The following is a 23,319-nucleotide window of genomic DNA, read 5'->3' on the forward strand; positions in this document are numbered from 1 at the left end:
GTAACAGAAAAATATTAAGCGATATTTTTTCATATTCTCTGATCTCACGATATTTTTGCTTGTAATATTATTACGTTTTATCGATTTCTATAGCAAAATTAATAAGATTTACTTATTTGAGCAGAAATATATACAAGTATTAATAAATTTATTGAAAAAAATTACAGCGTTTCTAGTTTCATTTATTATATATAATAAGTATTACATATAATTTTTAATATTTCTTAAAAATTTATATTTTTTTATTATTTTAATTAGTAGTATTTTTACCTAGGAAAATCACTATACTATATTTATTTAATGCATTTTTTATCTTTTTACTTTTGAATATATTTTATAATTAATATTGAATTAAAGAAAACTAAAAAGTTTTAAATTTTGAAGTGATAGAAAACAAAAAACAAAAATTATAGAAAATTTTTTACTGAATATGATCTAAAAAATTATATTACTAAAAATTTCACAACTATAAAGGCTTTAGAATCCTTAAGCAAATTCAATATCAAGGTACATATGATTAAACTCTTTATCTTTACCCTGTTATTATGGATATGCCATTATTCCTATGAGGTAGAATAATTACTGTTATTCACAATTTTTATATATTTTTTGTATTATCATATTTCACTTTAAAACTAATATCATATTTTTACGTAAATTCTGATATTTTTTTAAATATAATATATTTATTCTAATTTTTAGTTAACTAACCCTAGCAAATCAAGGACAAAAAAACTCAACCTAAACAATTCTTCATAAGTAATAGTAAGAAGATTATTAGACGGAGAAACAAATGAAGATTCTCTACAGAATAATTTTCGTTTAAAAGAAAACTTTCAAGAGAATACTGAAAATTCCAATGATTCTTTTGCATCTGTTAATTATCTTGAATCATTTCATAGGAAATTAAATGAATGACCAGTTCACATGAAAACAAATAAGAAAGAAAATAAAAATATATTATCTTCGATATGTATACCTTTAAAAAAAACTCGATGAAAGTTATGAAAGGGCAGTAGATTAAATATTTAACAATAAATATAAAAAAACAAATCATTTTAAAGGTAGGTCCTCAGCCATATATTTTAAAAATATACTAAAGTTTTTTGCTCCAATTTTAGTAGCATATATTATGTTTTTAATGTATATCATAAAAAACATTTCGTGGACAAATTTTATTGTGTCATTTTCATTAGTGGTATTATCAGTAGCTTATTTAAGCTTTAAGATATGTAAAACTATGGATAACCCAAATGGTAAAAATTCAAACATGTTTAACAAATTTTTTAAGCTCTTACAAAAATCATATCTCCAAATCAATTCTTGAAAATCTTTAAATTCAATACACATACATCATTCTATATAAAATTTTATGTGCTTAAGAATATGTATACATGATCTTTCCGGGATTATGTAATACATGATTTATATTCAACTATATTTAGAAAAAATTCGTTTAATATTATTTTTGTTTCCATGAATGTATATAAATATTTTCTAATTTTAGTGTTTTTCCAAATTATTAATTTTGTTTAACTATTACAAGAAAATAGAAATTTTTAAATTATTCTTTTTTTTTAATTAATTCTTTTTTTTGTTTATATAAATGTTATAAAATCACTTATATGTCTATGTTTTAGTTATTTATCCGAAGCTTTATTTGGATTATTTGTTTTTTTAAAATTGTAATTTATTGTATTTGTTTTTATTTTTTCATATATAAATTAATTTATACTTACATTTTTAAACATATAACATTATTAATTTTTATAATTCTAAACTTTTTGGTAATTCACAGAACCCGCATACATGTGCCTTATATGTTAACTATGAGCATTTTGTTCATAGAAACAGCATATATTAGACATTAAAATTTTTTAATGAAATATAATAATTAACTTCATAATAATGCTTACTTAAAAGAAATGTTATATATCTGGAAATTTTAATTTTTTCAGTTGATTATTATTCATAGTGGGATATTATATAAAAAACAATTATTTCCTTTATACTACAAACAGTAACCTTATTTCATGTACATTTATTATCCATGTTTTCGCGAACCTATTATATAACATTAGATTATTTTTCGTATGTTTTGTATTATAATATTCTAGTAGTAATTTTTTATTTTATTTATTTTGTTAAGTCATATGGTTTATGTTCCTTCTTCTCTATATATTACACATAATATATAATATTAATAAAGACTAAAATTAATTTTACGTCATATATATATATATATATATATATGTATGTATCATTATATAATTTACATTCTCATTAATTATAATCAATTTTACTTTACTAAGTAAAATGCTAAAATAGGTATAAATATAATTTGAGCTTTCAAAAATAATGTTAAATATATACAACAATCTTCACCGTGTAAATTATTATTTTCGCGTTTAGATGACACAAAAAAATTCCACCGAACTTTTCTTTAAAATTTATGAACACTAACACAACCTTTATTTGTACAAAAAACTAAAATTCCACAGAAAATCATAGTTCATCGACTATATCATTAATATTACTAAAATTTACAAAAATATTCTACAAAAGAACATTCTACAAAAATTCTTTCCAAAAGCAGAACAAAAAAAAAAAAATATAATATATAAAATAAAATAATATGATATAATATAATAAATTAAACCAAGTAAAATACTATATAGGAAATTATGAATGTAAAGAATTATAATAATAAATAAGGTTAATTTTTTAAAAATTATATTTAACAAAGAATGTAATAAGATACATAGTATGAAACAATAGTTTCCTATAGAAAATTTTTAACGCATAACGTTTAATTTTAAGAATATAATGCATGTATTCTAGTGCAACTAATTAATAATAATTTTAATAGGATCTTTCAAGAGAATTACTTTTTTCATTATAATTCATGTTATCTAATTTTTTTGTCAAATAGCAAACAATATTTTATTTATGCGCTACATATTTATTCAAAGAAGAGCTTAGAATATTTTATATATATATTGGTTCTTAATACCACATAAAATAGTATACTACCTTTCAATTAAACGATTCATTAAACGTTAATTTACTAGGTAAATTTTATTTTGTTAATAATATTTTCAATTTATATTTGTTCCTTTCTTGTTATTCTTATTTTATTGTTTTTTTCTTCTAAATTTTCAAATATTATAATTTTTCAAGATATATTATTATTCTTAATTGAGAAATTTTTTAAATTAATATATAGAATTTTAGATGATATTAATGCATCACGGTTAATAAAAAAATAATGGAGTCATATATATTAATTTCGTCGATTTTATTATATAATAAAAAAATAGTATTGAAGTTCATTGAACAATATAGTTATTTATGCATAATAATTATTATCATATGTAATATTTTTTTATTTAATTAGTTAATTGTATATATAAAAATATTCCATTGAACTTAATAAATTATGTATGTTCACTCTTCCCATTTCGGATGCCTAAAATAAATATATAAAAAAAAAAAGAAGACTATATATAAGGGATTTCATTTGCTAAATTTTCATCCGTTATGTCAAGGACAATATTAGTAAATAGTGAAAAAATATAATTTAAAATGTTCTGTAAATTTCTCTTTTTAAAAACTATCGTTTCTTCATATATATATGAGTTACTAAAATATATAGAATTCAATGAAAAACATGATATATTTTCTTATCAAATCTAAATATAGTGCATGTGCAATTTTTAAAAATTTTCTAAAATATAATTAATAATATTTTAGAAAAATGTATATTTTAAGTGAAATTAAAAAAAAAATATATATATTTTTTTTGCATTTATGTATATTATTTTATAAATTTCATTATATATATATATATACAAAAAATGTAAAGTAAAACTCACAGAAAACAAAATGCTACAATGAATTATCTATTATGGCATTAAATTTTGTCCACAAACGAATATATATAGGAGAATTAAAAATCCTCGCTATTCCTGAGTAAAATATGTGTCGCTAAAAATATAATTGTTTCTATTACAAAAATAATTCCTATTTGTAATATTTTGCAATATAAGTAAATTTATGTATTATTATTTCATATATAAGCATATATGTACATATTTTATACATAAAATTAAATATATTAATAGCATAATGTAATATTTAACAATGACTAAAAAGTAAAAAAAAAATAATGTATTTCATTTATAATTTTTATATCACAATATAAATTTTCCAGCTCAAAAATTTCTATTTGTTATTTTCACTTTTTGTATCTTATAAACACCTATATAAATGATTAAAAATATATATATATAGCTTAATTATTAATAATAGATATTTTTCATTGTGCATATTTCCTATAAATAGAACAAATGATAAACATAATTTTCACTTGCATTTGAATTTATACAGAGGAAAATTTATTGTTTAAGTATAATCATGAAAAGTATTAATATATATATTTCATGCAAAACAATTTTATATTCATTTATTTTTTAATTATATACTATATAGATGTACGATTATAGAATTTTTCAATCCTATCATAACGAATTAATTAACAAAAATAAAATGCAAATTTGTAAATAAAACATTTATCATTAATTCGTATATATTTATTTTTATTATATTAAAAAAGGAATTATTATTGTAGTAATATTGATAGTTCTTATTGTATATTTTGCATATTTAAAATACTTTTAATAAACTATTAATTCTATTTTTATCCTTCTTACGGAGAAACTTACCTAGTATCTCAAAAATAATTACTTATTCAATTATATAAAAAAATTATTTATTTTTATTACCCTTATTGTTAATTACGCCTTTACATATATATAATTCATTTATATAAAATCATTATCACAAAGAAAAAGTATATTTGTAATTGTAACCGTTTATAACGCGTTCAACTTTAATCATTAGTGCGCTCATATGTTTCAATAATAAAAAGTAAAAATGCAATTATACTATATATTTATAATTTTTGTTTAGAATATACATATATGTAAACCTTATAAAATTTAAATAAAAATAATTTTCAAATAAGAAAAATATTACATATACTTAGAAAATATTTAGTTAAAATTATTTATAACTACCAATATTAATAGTTAACTATAAATAATTCATTCTGAAAAACAATGATTTTTAATTACACATTTATATAAAAAAAATTTAAAAACTAAAATATATATAATAAACGTTATTATAGTAAATATTTATTATAATACACATCTCATAATATAAATAATAATTACCATTGATTGAATTATTTTTTAGAAATAACAAAAAAGAAATTATGTTCTTTTTGTTATACAACATACGCAAAAAGATATTTCCAATTAATTTAAAATAAATCATAGATTTTTTTTAATTAAATCACGAAATTATAATAATTTCATTGCTTTATACTAATTTTAAGTAACAAACATATATATCACAAACAAATATATTAAAAATGCACGCCTTTTTCGTGAAAATATTAAATTAGGCACAAAAAAGTTTTTAATGTACATATACATAATATAAAACATTATAACTCAATAAATATTACGAATATACGTTTTCATATGTTACATTAAAATAGTTATGTACGCTAAGATGGAATTATAAATATTAAGTATTTGTATGTGAATATCTTGTATATGTAATATTTTTAAGGACGTTATAAATTTTTTCTTTTTCCATATCAAATGATTTTCTCATCAAAGAACCTATCTTATTATAACAAATTTTAGGATTATTTGCCTTAATTATTCTATATAATACAATTTTTATCCATAAATAAACAAAATATAAAGTACCAAAGACAACCTCCACTCCAGAGACTATTGAATTTAGTATTACTAAAGCAACTATTGTGTTATTATTTTTTATTGATGCATTATATACAATACTTCAATTGAAAGCCTTAATAGAGTTATTAAAACTAAAAAGTATGGAGTAACTCGTAAAGCTGTCTTTCCATTTATCACTCTATTTGCAGTATTTTTATTAATTTTCACATTGTTTTCAATTTTATTTATGGAATATAAAAGACTGAAAATTATTTTTTCAAAAAATTTATCTATAGTATTAAGTAAAGAATACATTTTTTCAAAGGTACTTTATGCCTTTCCTCATAATTTAATAAAGTTTCCTTTAATTCCTTGTTTTGTAATGCAATTTCTTTTCCATTTCTAGATATATCTTCCTTTTTATCGAGTAATTTATAATTATTCTCCTTACTTGATATGTATGTTGTCTATTTAACACTCACCAAATTCTCTTATAGGAGACGATTAGTTGTTAAAACTAAATGAATATCTAGCTCATTCTTCTAAAATAATGACACATTGTAGTTATTCTAAAGAAAAAAAAGGTAAACATTTATTATTTACAAGGGTACATATTTCCATACTAAGAAAATATTATTTTTAAAAATGAAATATTAAATATTATTATAATACCATATTATTGTTATAATTGTATAACCAAAATAAAAGGGTAAATGAAAGTACTTTAATAAAAATTACGTATATGAAATTTCCCTTTATTGTATACATCTTTAATGATATTATATATTTAATAATAAAAATTATGACTTTATTTTTGAATCGTGCAAATAACAAATGAAAATGTTTATACTATTATTCTCCATATATTAATTTTATTTCGCATTTAATAAATTGAATTTTATTAAATGTAGCTCATATTAAATTTTACATAGGTAAAATAACTATAAAATTGATTTAGTATATAATCTATATAAGGTTGTTATAAGGACAAAAAAAAATTATTATAATAGTTTATATAAAATAAAATGATAAACGTTTAAAATATCTAAATTAATTTTATTATATTACATTATGGTATGCAACTTTATTTTTTATTAATTGCTTTCAAAAAAAAAAAAATAGTACCAAGATCAGATAAAATCAAATTAACAGTTATTTAAATACTGATAAAAATTTTGCACTTTTATAAATGATAGTATAACACGTAAAAAATATATACTAATATATATTCAGAGGACCCTTATCAATTCTTACGATCTTTTCAAGTAATAATTCTAATATTATACATGTTTTTTGTAGAATTTTGTAATCTAATAAAATAATATTCATTAAAACAATAAAAAGAATAGAGAAAAAATATTACGTTGACAAAAACATTATATGCTTTAACCTATATAAATCATTACCTATCTAAAAAAATATATGTTCTTTTATAAACTAATATATATTAATAAAATAAAACACGTAATTACGAATTAAATATGAGAGTATAAAATTATTTTATAAATACATCAATAACTAAGTGTTATATTTCTGCATATTGATGTTACAGTGTTATAATGTATATCTAAAACATAATAAAATCTATTGTTACTTAAGGAAATTTTTTAAAATTCATAAATTACATAAAATATTGTTCTTTTAAGAATGCAAGCAAAAATATATTTAGAGAATAATAAACATAATAGAAAAAAAACAAGTTAAAAATAAATTATGTATAAAAATCCCATGAGCAATTTAACAAGTTCAGTAATATTTATAGCCATATAAAATTACAAATTATAGTTACAAAAAAAAATATATATTTAACATATATAAAAGTATGATGAAAAAATATTAAAAATAAAAAATATTTACTAATTTTTTGCATTAAAAAATCTATTCAGAATTCATATTACCTTATTTTATAAAAATAAGTAGTTTTAAATTATATTTTTAACAGGAATCATGAGCAATATTTTTATATAATATATAAATTTCTTATGGAAAGAAAATCATTTTATATCCTATTATTGTTACTCTTCTCAAATTATAATACAAACTCTAATAAAGATTAATTTATTATATTCAAAAAAATATTATTTCTGATTATAAAAAAAATAAAAAGAAAAAGAATATAATTATTACAGTTAAAATTATTATTTTCAAATACTTAAAGAATTTATAAAAATTGATATAGTTATATTTTTTCCCAATTATCTTATATATTTATATTTTAACATTCATAATAACATTTTTCTAGTACACATAATACACATTTGTCATTTAATTGAAAAAAATTTTAACACATTAAACAAATTTTTTTATAAAATAGGCGAGATGATATGTAAATATTAGTAAAAAAAGGAAACATGTAATGTCTATTATGAAATAAATTACAAAAATTTATAAGTTTTATTTAAAACAATAAAATAAATTCATAATCTCAAACAGTCATAGGATTATTTATTTTTCTTATATTTATTTCTTTTTATTTTATGATTAATAGGAATATTATTTAATTTATTTCATTAATTTTGTAAAGATTAAATATGCATATCTTTTTTAGTTTTCATTCCACTTTAATTTAGACATTTAAGTAATTCTTATAGAATAAAATTATATAAAAAATTACATAAGTTCCATTGTAAAATAATAAAAGTATAATACCTAATTTTTACTGAAACAGAATAGAAATACACAAAATTATTATGCCATTGCATAAAATTTCTACCAAATATGAAATTTTGCTAAAATATTTTAACTATTTGTTAGCAATATCTTAAATTTTAAATGGGAACTTATAAGCTATCTATAAGAAAATAATTTTTTGTTATACATCTATTTCATTAAAAAAGTTATCGTTATATATATAAATGAAATATCTATGTTTAATATAAAAAATAAGTATTTTTACAAATCCGTAAAATTATATTATATCTTAATTTTTTTATATATAACCATAAAAAAATAGAAAAAATATATAAATTAATACATATATTCAGTAAAGCTACTGTAAAAAATATACATTTATTTCAATTATATTTAATAGTAATTTATATTTTTATGAGTATAGAACACATTTTTGTAAATTTACAATTATACTTGAGAATGAAAAAATTATATGTACATCTTATGTATTCATATATTCTTAATTTTTATTCATTAATATAATCTTTCAGTGTCATAAAAAATAAAAATCATTTATAGTATACTCATTTATAAATTTTGAATATAACATATACAAAAGTAATTTTTCAAAAATACTCTTAAAAGTGTATTAAAGAACAGTAATAATATAATGACTTGTTTCAACTATTCACTTAATTGTAATGATTTATGATCCCCAAGATAATGAGCAATTATTAATAATTCATAATTAAAAGGGGTATTATTTTATTATATATTTATAATTTCACATTTATACTATGCAAAAAAAAAAAAAAAAAAAAAAAGGATTAAGAGATTTTTACAATTAATATGTTTTATAATATATTTCATATAAAACATATCCTAGAGAATAAATATTAAGCTTTTTTTTTACAAAAATATATATATATATATATATATATATCAATGAAAAAAATATATTTCATTTCTTTCATTAAATAGTTAACAAGACACTTATTAGTAATATGAAACTAATAATACACATTCTTAATAACTTGAACAAATAATAGTTTTAGAGTAGAACAAGATATAACATGGAAAGTATCACTCTTTAGTACAAATACATATTGTCACAATTCAATAAAATTATATGAATTGTTCTATTTAATATTCATACTAAAGCATATATATATTTTTCTTATGTAAAAACTATTTAAACATGTAAGTGTAAATGTAAACGTAAATGTAAATGTAAATATTAAGTTATAATATTTAATAAAGTTGAAATTACTATTTAAAATAAAAAATACAAAACAATAAAACATATTCAGAAAAAAACTAGAAGCATAATTTTTTACTGATGTATATAAAACAAGCTAAATATATGTAAATATAATTTTAAATATTAAGCAGTTACGCATTTATCTATTAAGTATATAACTAAGGATATTAAATATATTATCTTATATTTAAGAATCATTATCAACAAAAAGCATACTACTTATAATTCATTTTATTCACACCTAAACTTAATTTATTTATACTACCGTCTTCTTTAAAAATATTAGGAGCCACCATTATAAATATGGCAGATAGTAACATCAAAATTACGGTATATGCTATTGGAAAAAAATTGAATTGTGTTAAACCTAGAAAATCTTTTATAACATTGCAAAAAGAACCTAGTGGACCTAAACTTTTAAGCCAAGCCCATGCAATTTCAAAAACCTGACATCCATGTAATATGGGAAATCCTATTGCCAACAGTAGAGAAATAAAAAATAGGCCTACTCCAAATTCGTAACTTTTATATTTTATTTTTTTTGAAATTATATTTCTAGTTCTTCTTTTTTCAAGAAAATCAGAAATGCTTTTTTTTATCAATTTTTGTTCAAAATTTAAATGTTTACTATCAAAAATTTCATCATTTTTATCCTTAGTTTGGGTGTATAATCCTTCTCTATTTAATGAACTTCTATTAAATTGTGGGTTTTTTTCATTGTTTCCTTTCTCATTATTATATAAAATTTTTTCTTCGCTCTCTATATTTTTTAGTATATCTTGTTTTAACCGTACAATATATGAATCCTTATATTGTTTATATTTTGCTAGTATTCGATAATTTCTTGTGAATAATTCTATGCCATCACTGCAGTTGTAATCCAAATATTTGTTAAAAGTACTCTAAAAAAGACAGGTAAATATTTGTTATTTAATAGAATAAATAATCTAACGGTAAAAACACTATTATTCAAAATAAATTACAAAAATATGAATAATGCTAATATCCTTAAATACTATTATCTTACCACATCATGGTAAAAATTGCATATCCATGCTAAAAAGACAAACGTAGCAATTAAAAAAAAATATAATAACTTTATATTTTGTTCCATCATATAGATTTCAATAATCTAATATATACATTAATAAAAAAACTAATACTAATATTATATTCATTTAATAGTAAAGGAGAATATACTTATTTTATTAAAAAATATAATAATGCGTATAGAACTGTAGAACATTTTACAATACCTTAGAAGAAAAATAATTTTAAATATGTAATATTTAATTTTTTTATTAATTTTACATAAAAAAAAACACACATTAACTAGAATAAATTTTAATTGATTCACAAATAATTCAAATGTATAATATAATTGTATAACATATTGTAGTAATTGAACAATTTTTTCTTTTAATTATTTCTGAATAAAATAAAAAAATATATACATACAATTTCATAATATTCTTTAAATATCAAATTTATTTTCAATATATAAAATGAAAGACATATACATATATAATTAATTCTTATATACGTTAAAAGGGAATAATTATTATGATTTTTTCCTATTAATAATTTTAGTTTTACAACCAGCATATTTTGTTAAAACAGGTTATTGCTAATAAAATATCATGTATTATATAGCAGTATAACATTAATAATAATAATAATTTTAAAATTAAAAATAATGAACAGTACTTTCTGTTAAATTTTTTACAAATCATGAATTCTTTATGATATAATACATCCTTAAAAAGTCCTAATTTATAGGACACTATATATATGAAAATATACTTTTTAAAAGCAACTAAATCATTTTTTATTATATTATCATCATTTTGAAAAATTCTAATTTTTAACTTTTTTTTTATGCCCTTATTTCTATATTAAAAGATTATGTATTCATTTATTTCATTTTTTTCTTTTCCTTTTTTTTAATTAATTATATATATATGGAAAAATATTATTATAGTAAAAAAAAAAAAAAACACTAAAAGTACAATTAGCATATAAAATATTACAAGATGGTGATTTAATTTAAAAATAATTCAAATAAAATAAATTTACAAATGATAATAATATACAGGCATAAATATGTATATTAACATAAGAAATAATTACAATAATATTTACTAAAATAAATGATTTAGTAATTTTTCTATTAATGAAATTTAAATGTACATGTTACTTTATTTTATCATTATTTTAATATATTTTTTTTTTTTTTTAGTTCTTTCTCTAATGCATAATCTTAGGAACAAACTTTAAAATTCCAGCATAATAAATCACCATAAATATAAGAATCATTTATATTTTAGTGAAAATTATTTTTTAACAGCAAAAATATATTATGCCATAATATTTATGCTACTTGTGTGTTGTATATGTGGGAAAGGCAATCATAAAAATATTACATGCATAAAAAATTATTGCAATAATTTTAAATAAAACTTTACATTATTATTTTCTTTAAAAAATATTTTTATTCCAAATAAATAATTAAAAAATAAAAAAAAACAAGAAAAGACAAATTTAAAATATTATTCTTAAATTATAAGCAAAAAAAAAAAAAAAATTACGAAAATTAACATTATCATAATTATTCTCATTTAAATTATTTTCGTTGCTATCTTTACATTAAAGAAAATTATCTTTAACTTTTTTTTTTTTTTTCTCAGAATTTTAACATGCTATTTTTTGTTCTCAATTAATATTTTTATATATAATATATATCAATCTATTTTGAAAATATTACTAATTTATATATATCTTTAATTTAAATTTTGAAAAATAATTGAACTGTATAAAAAAATTATGATAAGCATTTACTTATATGTAAGCTTTTGCGATTTTAACACTACTCATTGTTTCTAAATATTTTCTTTGAGACATCTTTTTTATAAAATATATATTTACATATATCTAAATTATAATTTTCTTTTAAAATTTAGACATCATATATACAAATAGTTCAATTTTTTAATAAAACATTTAATTTTCTCTTTATATATATACGATAAATGATTTACGTTCACATATTACATGTATATATATATCAATAATATTTACTTTATTTTCACGTTATATCATTTTCTTATATTTAATAAATAAATTATTATTATTATTTAATATATACAAATAAAACAAGATTTATATAAATTAAAATTGAATTATGAAACTTAAAATATTATTTTCTTATATATACTAGCTATAAATTACATTATATACAAAAAAAAAATGAAATATTCACTTAAATTCTCAATTCTTATGGATTATAATATTCTCTTTGTATGGTTTCAATTATAATTTACCTAGAGAAATATGTGCTTTTTCTTTTTTACAGAGAGTAATTACTTTAAATATTTATCCTTTTTATATTTTTAATAAAAATATTTGTTTTTCTATTTCTAAAAAGTTTCTATATTTTGTTTTATATATAGTCTATGTTTTTATTTTGAATAATATATATGATTATATAATACCCATAAAAATATATGTATTGAACAAAATGGCTATATTCTTATTACTAAAATGCAAAAATTTTAAAAACGAATATGGTATTTTTAAAAATTATAATACTAAGTAAAAAGCTGTATAATTAATAAAATTTTCTAATAATCTACATGAATATACTCAACCTCAAAGCATTCCATTTCCACTAAAAGGTTTTCTCAAGTGATCACATTCATAAGAAGAAGTAATTTTTGATGTTATTGTACTTGGGTTTATCCCTTTATTAACAATAATTATATTAACATATATCAACATTTTCCTTGTTCTATTCTCCGACCATTAATTATTCCCCATAAAAATGTGCTTGTTCTTCTTTAATCCCTAAAATATATTACGATAAAAGATTAATATTGGGTAATTGTTATATGTTGAAGTACGCAATATTTTTTAATGCCAGTGTACACCAAACGGAATTTTCTGTTGAATTCTAAAAAAAAAATATATAATAAACGTTGAAATATCTAGATAGGTAAACTCACTAAATATTTGTTTTTGCTTCTGTAGGTGATTAAATATATTCTGGTTACAGTATGTACTATATAACATATAATTCTTTACCAAATGAATCATTTATAAGTGTTCAACAATAGATATATTGGTTCTTATAAAATAAGGTCGTGATTAAGGTAATTCAACTGTATGTTAAAAGATACCAAAAAAAAATAATTAGAATAATATTTTTTAATAATAATATTACAAAAGTAATAGGATACAAATGTATAGGATTCTAAGAGAACCATAAAAATTTCACGTAAAAAGACCTGTGGGAAATAACTACAAAAGTTGAAATAAAAATAATAATAAATTAAAGACAAATATTTTAAGCAAATTTATAAGTTACTAAGTAGTAATATATACAAAAAAGAATTTATATTAATTAGATAACCAATATCCATATTGTAATTCAACATGAACGTAGTTAGGATACATAATAACTTTTATAAGAAATCCATCCTTATAATTTTTATAAATGCAAATGTAAAAAAAAGAACAAGTTATTAATTGAATAATAAAAGCGTTAACAGTAGAATAAATGGTTAAACATATTTATCATTAAATTAAATAAAAATTCGCAATAGTAATAATATGTCACGAGTTAGTATGTGATTAAGCATAAATAATATATTTTTTACTATTACAATTAAATCAGGAGAAATGTAATAAAACATGAAACACTAAATTTGATATATCAGTGACATAACCACATAAATGGATAACAAGCAGATTATAAAAACAACGAAAATGTGTAATCCAATAGACTTAAACGACATTGATTAAATATTAACAACAATATCATATATTTTACACTAAGATAGTATGAATGAAAATAATGCATTCACTATTGGTGAAATCATTTATAAAGACAAATTTACCTGTATAATATTATGTGACTGTATAATTATCAGTATAACTAAAAGAACACACGTAAAACGAAAAGATTCTTGGCATAAAATATATTTATTTACTGCATTTTTCATATATATTGTTTTTAAAATTTCTTGGACTATTATAATATATTGATAATTGTGAGATTTAGTATGAAATAAAATGATCAACGAATTTAAATACTAAAGTTCCTTTTATATATAAATATACAAAATTTACTGAATTGTGTATTTATGCATAATAAAAAAATGAAAAAATAATAATATATTATTTTAACTAACTAAATTATGTTAAATAGTATTACTTTTACGTATATTTCAGTTCCATAATATTCAACTTAGACATATTGCAACTCTATTCAAGTATTTGACTTGAATAATATATACATGGAACATATCTATTTTGATGTTAGATATATTTTAAATAAATAAATATTATATACATATTATTCTAAAGGAATATTCAATAATTTATATGAACTATTATCAATATAGAATTATATTTAATTAATTATGTTGCATAAACGTCACTATCATACAGTAACCTTAATCATATATGTTATAACTAAATAATGAAAAACACTTCAACAAAAAAAAATATTTTCATATATTTATAAAATCATGAAAAAAAAGGAAAAGATAAATATTCTTATATATAAACTTGAAAACGGTTACTACACAGTTCTTCGCGTATTCATTCAGATATTACAGAAAATTATTTTTTACTTTATATTTTCAAATACTAACATGTTACTATAATTTCATTATATATTATTTTTACCATAAATATACGTAATATATTCAAATAAAAAAATTTCAATATATAATATCTTAAAAAATAATAAATTATTTTTATATATATTCCTTTATAAAATATTATTATGTATAACGTATTTAAAAGAAATGGGGTTGCATATAAACCATTCAAAAAAAATGAAAGTTTAGAACAAAAAACGAAAAAATTGTATAATGCTAAATTCAGAAATTAAAAAATACAAAATTAGTATTTCATTAATATAATGGACTAATTAAACATAATTATAATAATTACCTTTTTTATGTAAAGTTAATATTTTCAAAAATTTAATATGAGTTAATATTTGTATTTTTTCTTTTTATTTTCCTGACCATTATAAATTTCCCATGTATATTTTTCTAATGGAGTATTAAAATCAGAAATAATATAGTTAAAATTTAGCTGAATAACATAAGTTCTTCGTAATACTTATAAATAGTTTTGTACTTTCTTTTACCAATTTATATCATAAAAAGTATCATAAATTAATGTGTGAAATATATTTATAAGACTTGGTAAATAACATTTAATAATAGTGTTAGATATTTATTTTCTTTCAGCTATGAAATTCGTTAAAAAATAAAAAATTAATAATAACTTTTTAATCTAATTATGTGAATATTTTTATGAAATACTAAAATAAATTAATCAAATAGATCCAATTATTTTTTTTTTTTTATATTATTTAATTCACTATGTATTATTCAAAATATATACTAATACATATTTTTTTTATTCCAACAGCATTTTTTTTTTTTTTTTTTTTTTCATATAATTTCATAGTCTCATTAAAGTTTCAATCAAAACACACTAATAATAATTTCTATTTTGTAAGTGTATCTTAACGTTTTTTTTATGAACATATAAAAATATACCACTATTTAAAATTTAATTTAATATAAACCGTATAAATCTGAAGGTGAAAATACGGCGATACAGAAGAATATATATATATGTATTTATAATTATAATATATTATTTTTAAAATTATTCAATGATATAATGTATTCCTTAAAAAATTAATTTTTAGGTAATTGACATATTTAATGTTATGTGTTATATCTGCGTTTTAATGGCAATAGCTTCCATATCCATAGCAACAATTTAGTATAATTTAAATATTTTAATTCTAACTCCTATGTACAGAATAGAAAATATAAAAAATTATTAACAATATAATTATAGCACTATAATATTTTATATCAAAAATATATAACAAAATAACACAATAAAAAAGAAACTTTCTATCAGTTCTAATAACGATCTGATTCATAGAATATTTATTTTGTGAAATACATAAATTTAAAAAGCGTTATTTAAATTAATAGATATAATAATATTTATACATGTATGTGTCTGTATTAAAAAAAAGAAAAGACATAATATATATATTATTATTAATTTTATAAAATAATTTTTCTTATTAATGTCGCTATTAAGTAACTAGTTATGGTTGCCTATTTAACTTTTTCTTTATAAAGGTAATGTTATTTTATATAAAAATATATATCTAACTGTGATTTAATTAAAAATATCATTGGAATATTCCTTCAGCTATGATGTATTTATACATGGTAAAAAAAAAATAACCACATAATAAAAAATATTGGTGCCCTTAATTTTTTATTATCTATCGTATAAGTTTTTATGCAGATCATAATTTTGTAATATCTTTAAATTAATATATATTACTATAAATAGTATTATACGGATAAATAAAAATATATAAAATATCATTATTCTTTCAGATGGTTATTTACAATTTCCTACAGCAATAATACAATGTCACCATGGGAAATTTTAATTCCACCGTATTATTCATTGTTCTTTAATACACCTGTATTTATGCATATATTATTTATTTATGACAAAAAATATTTTGCTAAAATTAACCTAAGAATTAATTCTTAAATTATTAGTAAAAATTATTTTGAATCTAATACTACAGTGAAGTTTTGATATAAGAAAATACATTATCAAACTACAATTTAAAAAAATTCAGAATTATATTCCATCTGATACTGCTTCTTTGGAGATAGAAAAAAATAAAACACATTTTAGGATTAAATGCTTAGCATTGGCTGATTATCTTATTAAAGCAAGTGATGATCTCCCAAAACTTGCTACTAATCCAAAAAATTGGGAACCAATACTTAAGAATTATTTCCAAGGTCACATTAATAGGATTACGCAATATGGCAGATATCCTATGATTCTAAAAAAAGATTATAAAAAACTTTTACAATTAATACATGATGCTTAATATATTTTTGAATAAAAAAAATATATTGGATGATCTAAAGACCTATCAATTAGGAGTTGATAATTTGTATAGTTCCAATGCAAGTTATTCCATAAGTAAATGTAAGGAATATAAAGCGTCTTTTGAAGGTATTAAGAAACATTTTGATGAGCATAGAAGCTTCATTAAATAAAAATTACAAAAACAAAGATCCAAAAATCTTATTTCCAACAAATACAAATTGCAATATACGTATTCCTCAAACATTTATAAGGGAACCTATATGCATAAAATCGAACCCTATTAAACATCGTGAGTCCGAACCTGATGCAGATGAAAAAATTTCAGAATCAACTAAAAGTTCCCATACAGATGTATTTTTATCTAAATCTGTAAATCATGATCAATTCTATGAGTAATCTTCAACTTCGACTGAATTTCAACGTACAGCACCGCAGAGACTTGAAACTAAAATTACAAAAATTGAAAATAATCAATTTGAATATATAAATTCAACACAAAAAAAAACATCAGAACTTTTTACTGGTTCTAGAACTAAAAAATTAGAAATATCATCTAATAATACTTCATCTAGAAAAAATCCTGAAGTCTCAAGAGCATAGAACAATCATAAAACCGCTTCTTTAATTCCTGAGGGAATAGATGATGACACAAGTACTTTTGCTTCTTTTACATCTACTAAAATTTCAGGTACAAGTAATTCCACACGTTATTCTACATTTTAAATAAACATATTAAATAACATATATATTTAAAATGTAGTTACATGTTTCAAAAAAATTACTTGTATCATTTGTATACCTCTTTTAATCATCTCTCTAATTATTGTAATTTTTAACCTTTTTACTAAGGTAAAATAAAATACAAGTGTTAAAAATATAACAAACTTTTTATGATTGTAATAATTTTTTTCATAACTCCTTTTTTTCTTTTTATTAATACAGTACGTATTAATAAGAATTTTTGAAAAAAAACAAAAGATATAAAGAAAACAAATAAAATTACTGAGAGTACTAGTACCTTCACATTTTTACAAAATAAAAAGTTTTTAACACATTATTATTTAGAACACCCAATATATAATAACGAAGAAATAATAAAAAAAAAATACGTAAACATCACATAAAAAAATATATAAACTTCTCAAAGCAAAAAAAACACATGTCTAAAACTACTACAGAAGTACACATGAAAGTAATCGACGAATTCAGTAAAGAATAGTATAAATTGAACGAAGGAGAATTTTTAAAAATATGACTAGAAGAGTTTGCAAAAAAGACATATAGAACCTTTCCTAATTCAACAAATGAAGAATAATGGGAAATATTAAAGGTATCAGTGATATAGAAAAACAAACAATTTTATGGAATAAATGGGGAAAAAAACATAGAAATCACTTTGAAAAAAAAAAAAGAATTAGTTCAATAATTTGAAAAAGGACTGAAAAAAAGAATAAGCTTACACAAAAAAAATTGAAGAATTAAAAAATAGCTTTTCAAATGAAAATAAAAACGTCCTGTTTTAAGAATGCGTAAAAGATATATGGAGATAATGGATGTAAAAAAGGGGTATTATTATAAAAAAGAGTATTGAACAAGACTGTTTCAATGAATTAACACAGGAATTTCAGAATGTGTTATATGAATATGAAATTGAAGAATCTAAAAATAATATATCACTAACAAATATAGAAAAGTTAGATAACAAAGAACATTATAAAGAATTATATATATATGTAAAAAAAAAAAAAACACTAGCAATACTGTGCTTGCTCGTATTTATAACAGCATTAAAAAAATTCAAAAAAAAAGGATATATAAGAAATAGGGAGTTATGCTTGAATAGTTCCATAAATAAGCGGAAAACAGAAGAAAATTCTTATAAAAAAACTCAGAAGATAGAAAATTGTATTGAAACAAACAATGAAGTTTTGGAAAATAATAATAAAGAAATCAATGATTATATATTGGAAGACAATTTCAAAAGCGAAATAAAAGATTAGGTATGAGAAGTTGATAGATATGAAAATTCTGTAGTTAATAATGGGAAAGTAGACAATCCTGAGAAATAGAAGAATAATTCGTTTTATAAATTCATAGGAATACCCGCAAATTATATTCTAACGATATATAACTGAAAACAGACGTCAATAAAAAATATTTCTTAAATTTTGTGATATTGATATGGGAAAAAAAAATATATAAAGTAATGAGTAATATAAAAGAAAAAAGCAGAAGTCAAATATAAAAAATGAAATTCATGTATTTAAAAAATATTCGGAATCTATACAATTTTTTTTTTATTTCTATAGGAATATCTTTAAAAATTTTATATTAACCCTTGATTCAGTGAAAAAAGGAAGATGTTAATGTATACAAAAAAAAATTAATCTTTTTGTTTTAATTATAATTACATGAATTGACTAAATTTTACGAGATAATATCATTTGATTCCTCAATAAATAATATTTTTAATGAAATTATAACATATGTTGTTTTTATAACTTATATTTTTAAAATTTGTGTTATATTCTTATACATATACTATATTAATATATAATATTTAATAGGAAACCATGTTCCAATAAAAGTTATGTTAAACGAAGTTTATTAGCATATCACATAAGAATTAATTAATATGTATATAATTATTTGTCAATTTTTTTTTTATTTTTAATAAATAATTAATTTGTCTAAACGCTCTTATTGTAATTTATTATTAAAATTATATAGTTTTATCAGAATATATTATTTTTTTCCTTAATATGTATTAATTTTTCTTATGTTTTATTATTTTTCATGTACCAATGAAAAAAAAATTATTATATTCTTTGATAATTTTTTTGCCTTTTATATTAAGGTACAAAGTTACCCGTTAAGATTAATGATCATTTTCACTATTTACATTTTAATATAAAATTTACTGATTTCGTTTCTAACAAAATATGTAATGAAACGAATGAATATAATTATTTCTTTATTCATAAGTATCATGGGAATGACATATATATAATATATTATTTTATCATTCTTACATTTAATAAATTTAATCAATGGAAGTATATTATATGCCTTATATTATATACATACAATAACTGAAAAGAAATAAAAAAAAAATTCATATATATTCTACGCTTCTATCTTCATTATGTTGTATATATATCTCATGTTGTATTTCATATATATAAATAATACTAATATGAATAATAAAAATATTTTTGTAGTATTTAGAAAATATGATCATTCCTGTTAAATTAATTATAAAAAATGAAATAATTTTAATAAGCATAATTAAATATTTATAAATATATATTTATATAAACATTATTTCAATTATTCGTAAAGGTAAATACGAGAAGAATGGAAATTTTTTTTCATATATATTATTTACTTCATCAATTTTCTCCAATACACTATATTAAATATGTTTAAATTTTAAAAATTGAGAATCAAAATAATGTTATATCAATTTTTCTTATTTTATTTCATATTTATATTTTTTAAATAAATTGTTTCTAAAATTATAGAATTTATCATTAATTTTTTTTTTTTTTTAATTAAATATATGTATATATATATATATATATATATAGGTTTAATATAATAATAAAAGGAAATAAATAAAGTACATTCTAGTTCTTATATAAAATGTTTTAAGTTTAGTTTAATTATGTTGTATAATGTATTTGTTTAATTATTTCAATAGTTGGAATAGTTATCCTTTTTCGATACCATTTTATTTCGCAATAGATATTCATGTAATTTTCTTAAAATTTAATTAAATCTACAATTACATAAATATACTAATAAAATAATAATCACATATATCTTTTAATTTATTGCTGAACTATTATGGTACTCAAAATTAATAATCTGATACTTAAGTTACTTTAATAAATTAAAATTATACTAATATAACTTACTATTTCTTACAAATATTCATGACCATATACAAAAAAATATCAAAAACGTATGTACATTGTTAACAGAAAAGAATATAATTTTATAAAATATTATAGCGTTTAACATTTAAAAAAGAAAAAAGAAAAAATATTTGTTAATATGTTTATTAGCATTATTTCATACATTCCATGCAGAATTTTCCATATATACCAGTCTCATTTCCTCCGTTTCCTAAATATATTTTACAATAATAAAAAAAATACATGTATACATTATTTCATTAATTACAAAAAACTTTTGAAGTGTATGTAAATGTGATAAATAAAACATATATTAATATGATACTGTAATTGCCCTTTAAACCTATTGTAAATCGAATTTAATAAATGAAATTTAATTATCGTAATTACTCTCATGACAATTGTATTTTGAATCTTATGTATTATATATATTTAATTATATACTGTAAACATTAGAAGAGAATAGCCCTTTAAATACGTCTTAATCATAATTATCTAACACATAAAAAAATATTAAATATTTATAAATTTTCCATAATTACGAAGTTTTTTTTTTTGAATTCATTTTATGTAAAAAGTTAGCACTACTTAATTGAAGGAATTACTAATTTCCAATAAAAATTACATATATTTTTATACACATTTAAAATGGCGCTAACCTTTAATATATTTTTAGAAACATAAAAAAAATAGGAAATATATATAAAAACGCATTTTCCATGATTATATGAATGTAGAAATTGTAAGTTTTTTTTCAATACCCCTAACGATATTTTAGACTTCTACAGATAGATACATATATATAATAATTTACTCTTCTGAAATTTTCAATAAAAGAATACATAAATAGTATCTATAAATATATGCTTAATTTAGTTCATTAAATTGGTCCTTTAATGACATAATAAATAGAAAATAAAAGAATAATTATTTTATAAAATTTTATATGTTTTTAAAAAGAGATGCATAAAATATAAAAATACGCTAATGTTAATTATATAACCACTATTAATGTTATTACTCAATATTAACATATTTGGGATATCCAATATTTATTATGAAAAATCCAAACATATTATATATATGTGGACAATTTATTAGATAAATATGCATAACTTTTTTACTACATATAATGGGAAAAGAAAATTTTCATTAAATCAACTAAAAAGTGGTAATAATAAACATATTACCTATATCAATTTATGATTAATGCATATATATTGATTTTTTATAAAATGATAATTAAAGTTTCAGCAATGTAATAAATTTTGCAACGCAAATTTTGATATATCAATTCTATAATTATATAATTTTATAATAAATTATCCGTAAAATAATATTAATTAATCCAAAAATACAACTAAAGGTTTATCTAAATATAAATCTCAAAAAAAAAAATGATGTATAAATTATAACAGAAGAGGTAACTGAACGTGAACTTCATCTTCAAGCACTGTCTTAACAAAAATTTTCAATTACAAAAAATGTATCTAAAGAAGCTAAGGAAATATAACTTACGCAAAATAAAGTATCATAAACAACAACAATTATGAGCCCTCAGATCCAAATATATCATCTAATGTTACATTATCTATAGAGAAACTTGTAGTCCGAGGAATATCCCATGATACTACAACTATTTTGCCATCTTTTAAAATACCGCTTCCATGCTTACCTTTAACCGTTTCTCCAACATTTCCAAAAATAAGAGGTACCATTAATTCTGCTTATTCTTCTATTTTTGCAATAAATACACTAATTAACATATATATTTAAAAGGTTATTATAAGTCCAACGATTAATT

The 23,319-nt window shown here is 18.9% G+C and overlaps 1 protein-coding gene and 3 pseudogenes across 1 annotated transcript, besides 3 other annotated features; 2 read left to right on the plus strand and 2 right to left on the minus strand.

The window, feature by feature from the left end:
• Positions 1–513: 513 nt before the first annotated feature.
• On the plus strand, positions 514–1,327 carry PmUG01_03011800 (annotated as a pseudogene).
• Positions 514–1,327: a sequence feature (Plasmodium exported protein, unknown function, pseudogene).
• A 4,268-nt stretch (positions 1,328–5,595) lies between these two features.
• Positions 5,596–6,524, minus strand: PmUG01_03011900 (annotated as a pseudogene).
• Positions 5,596–6,524: a sequence feature (Plasmodium exported protein, unknown function, pseudogene).
• A 3,318-nt stretch (positions 6,525–9,842) lies between these two features.
• Positions 9,843–10,744, minus strand: PmUG01_03012000 (fam-m protein; the record flags this gene model as incomplete). Its single annotated transcript, XM_029008749.1, has 2 exons — positions 9,843–10,529; positions 10,655–10,744. The coding sequence occupies 2 exons, from the start codon at positions 10,742–10,744 to the stop codon at positions 9,843–9,845; spliced, it is 777 nt and encodes a 258-aa protein (XP_028859345.1).
• A 6,376-nt stretch (positions 10,745–17,120) lies between these two features.
• PmUG01_03012100 lies at positions 17,121–19,649 on the plus strand (annotated as a pseudogene).
• Positions 17,121–19,649: a sequence feature (STP1 protein, pseudogene).
• Positions 19,650–23,319: the final 3,670 nt, after the last annotated feature.

This window comes from Plasmodium malariae (assembly GCF_900090045.1).
Source record: "Plasmodium malariae genome assembly, chromosome: 3".
In the NCBI taxonomy this organism is placed as follows: Eukaryota; Apicomplexa; class Aconoidasida; order Haemosporida; family Plasmodiidae; genus Plasmodium; species Plasmodium malariae.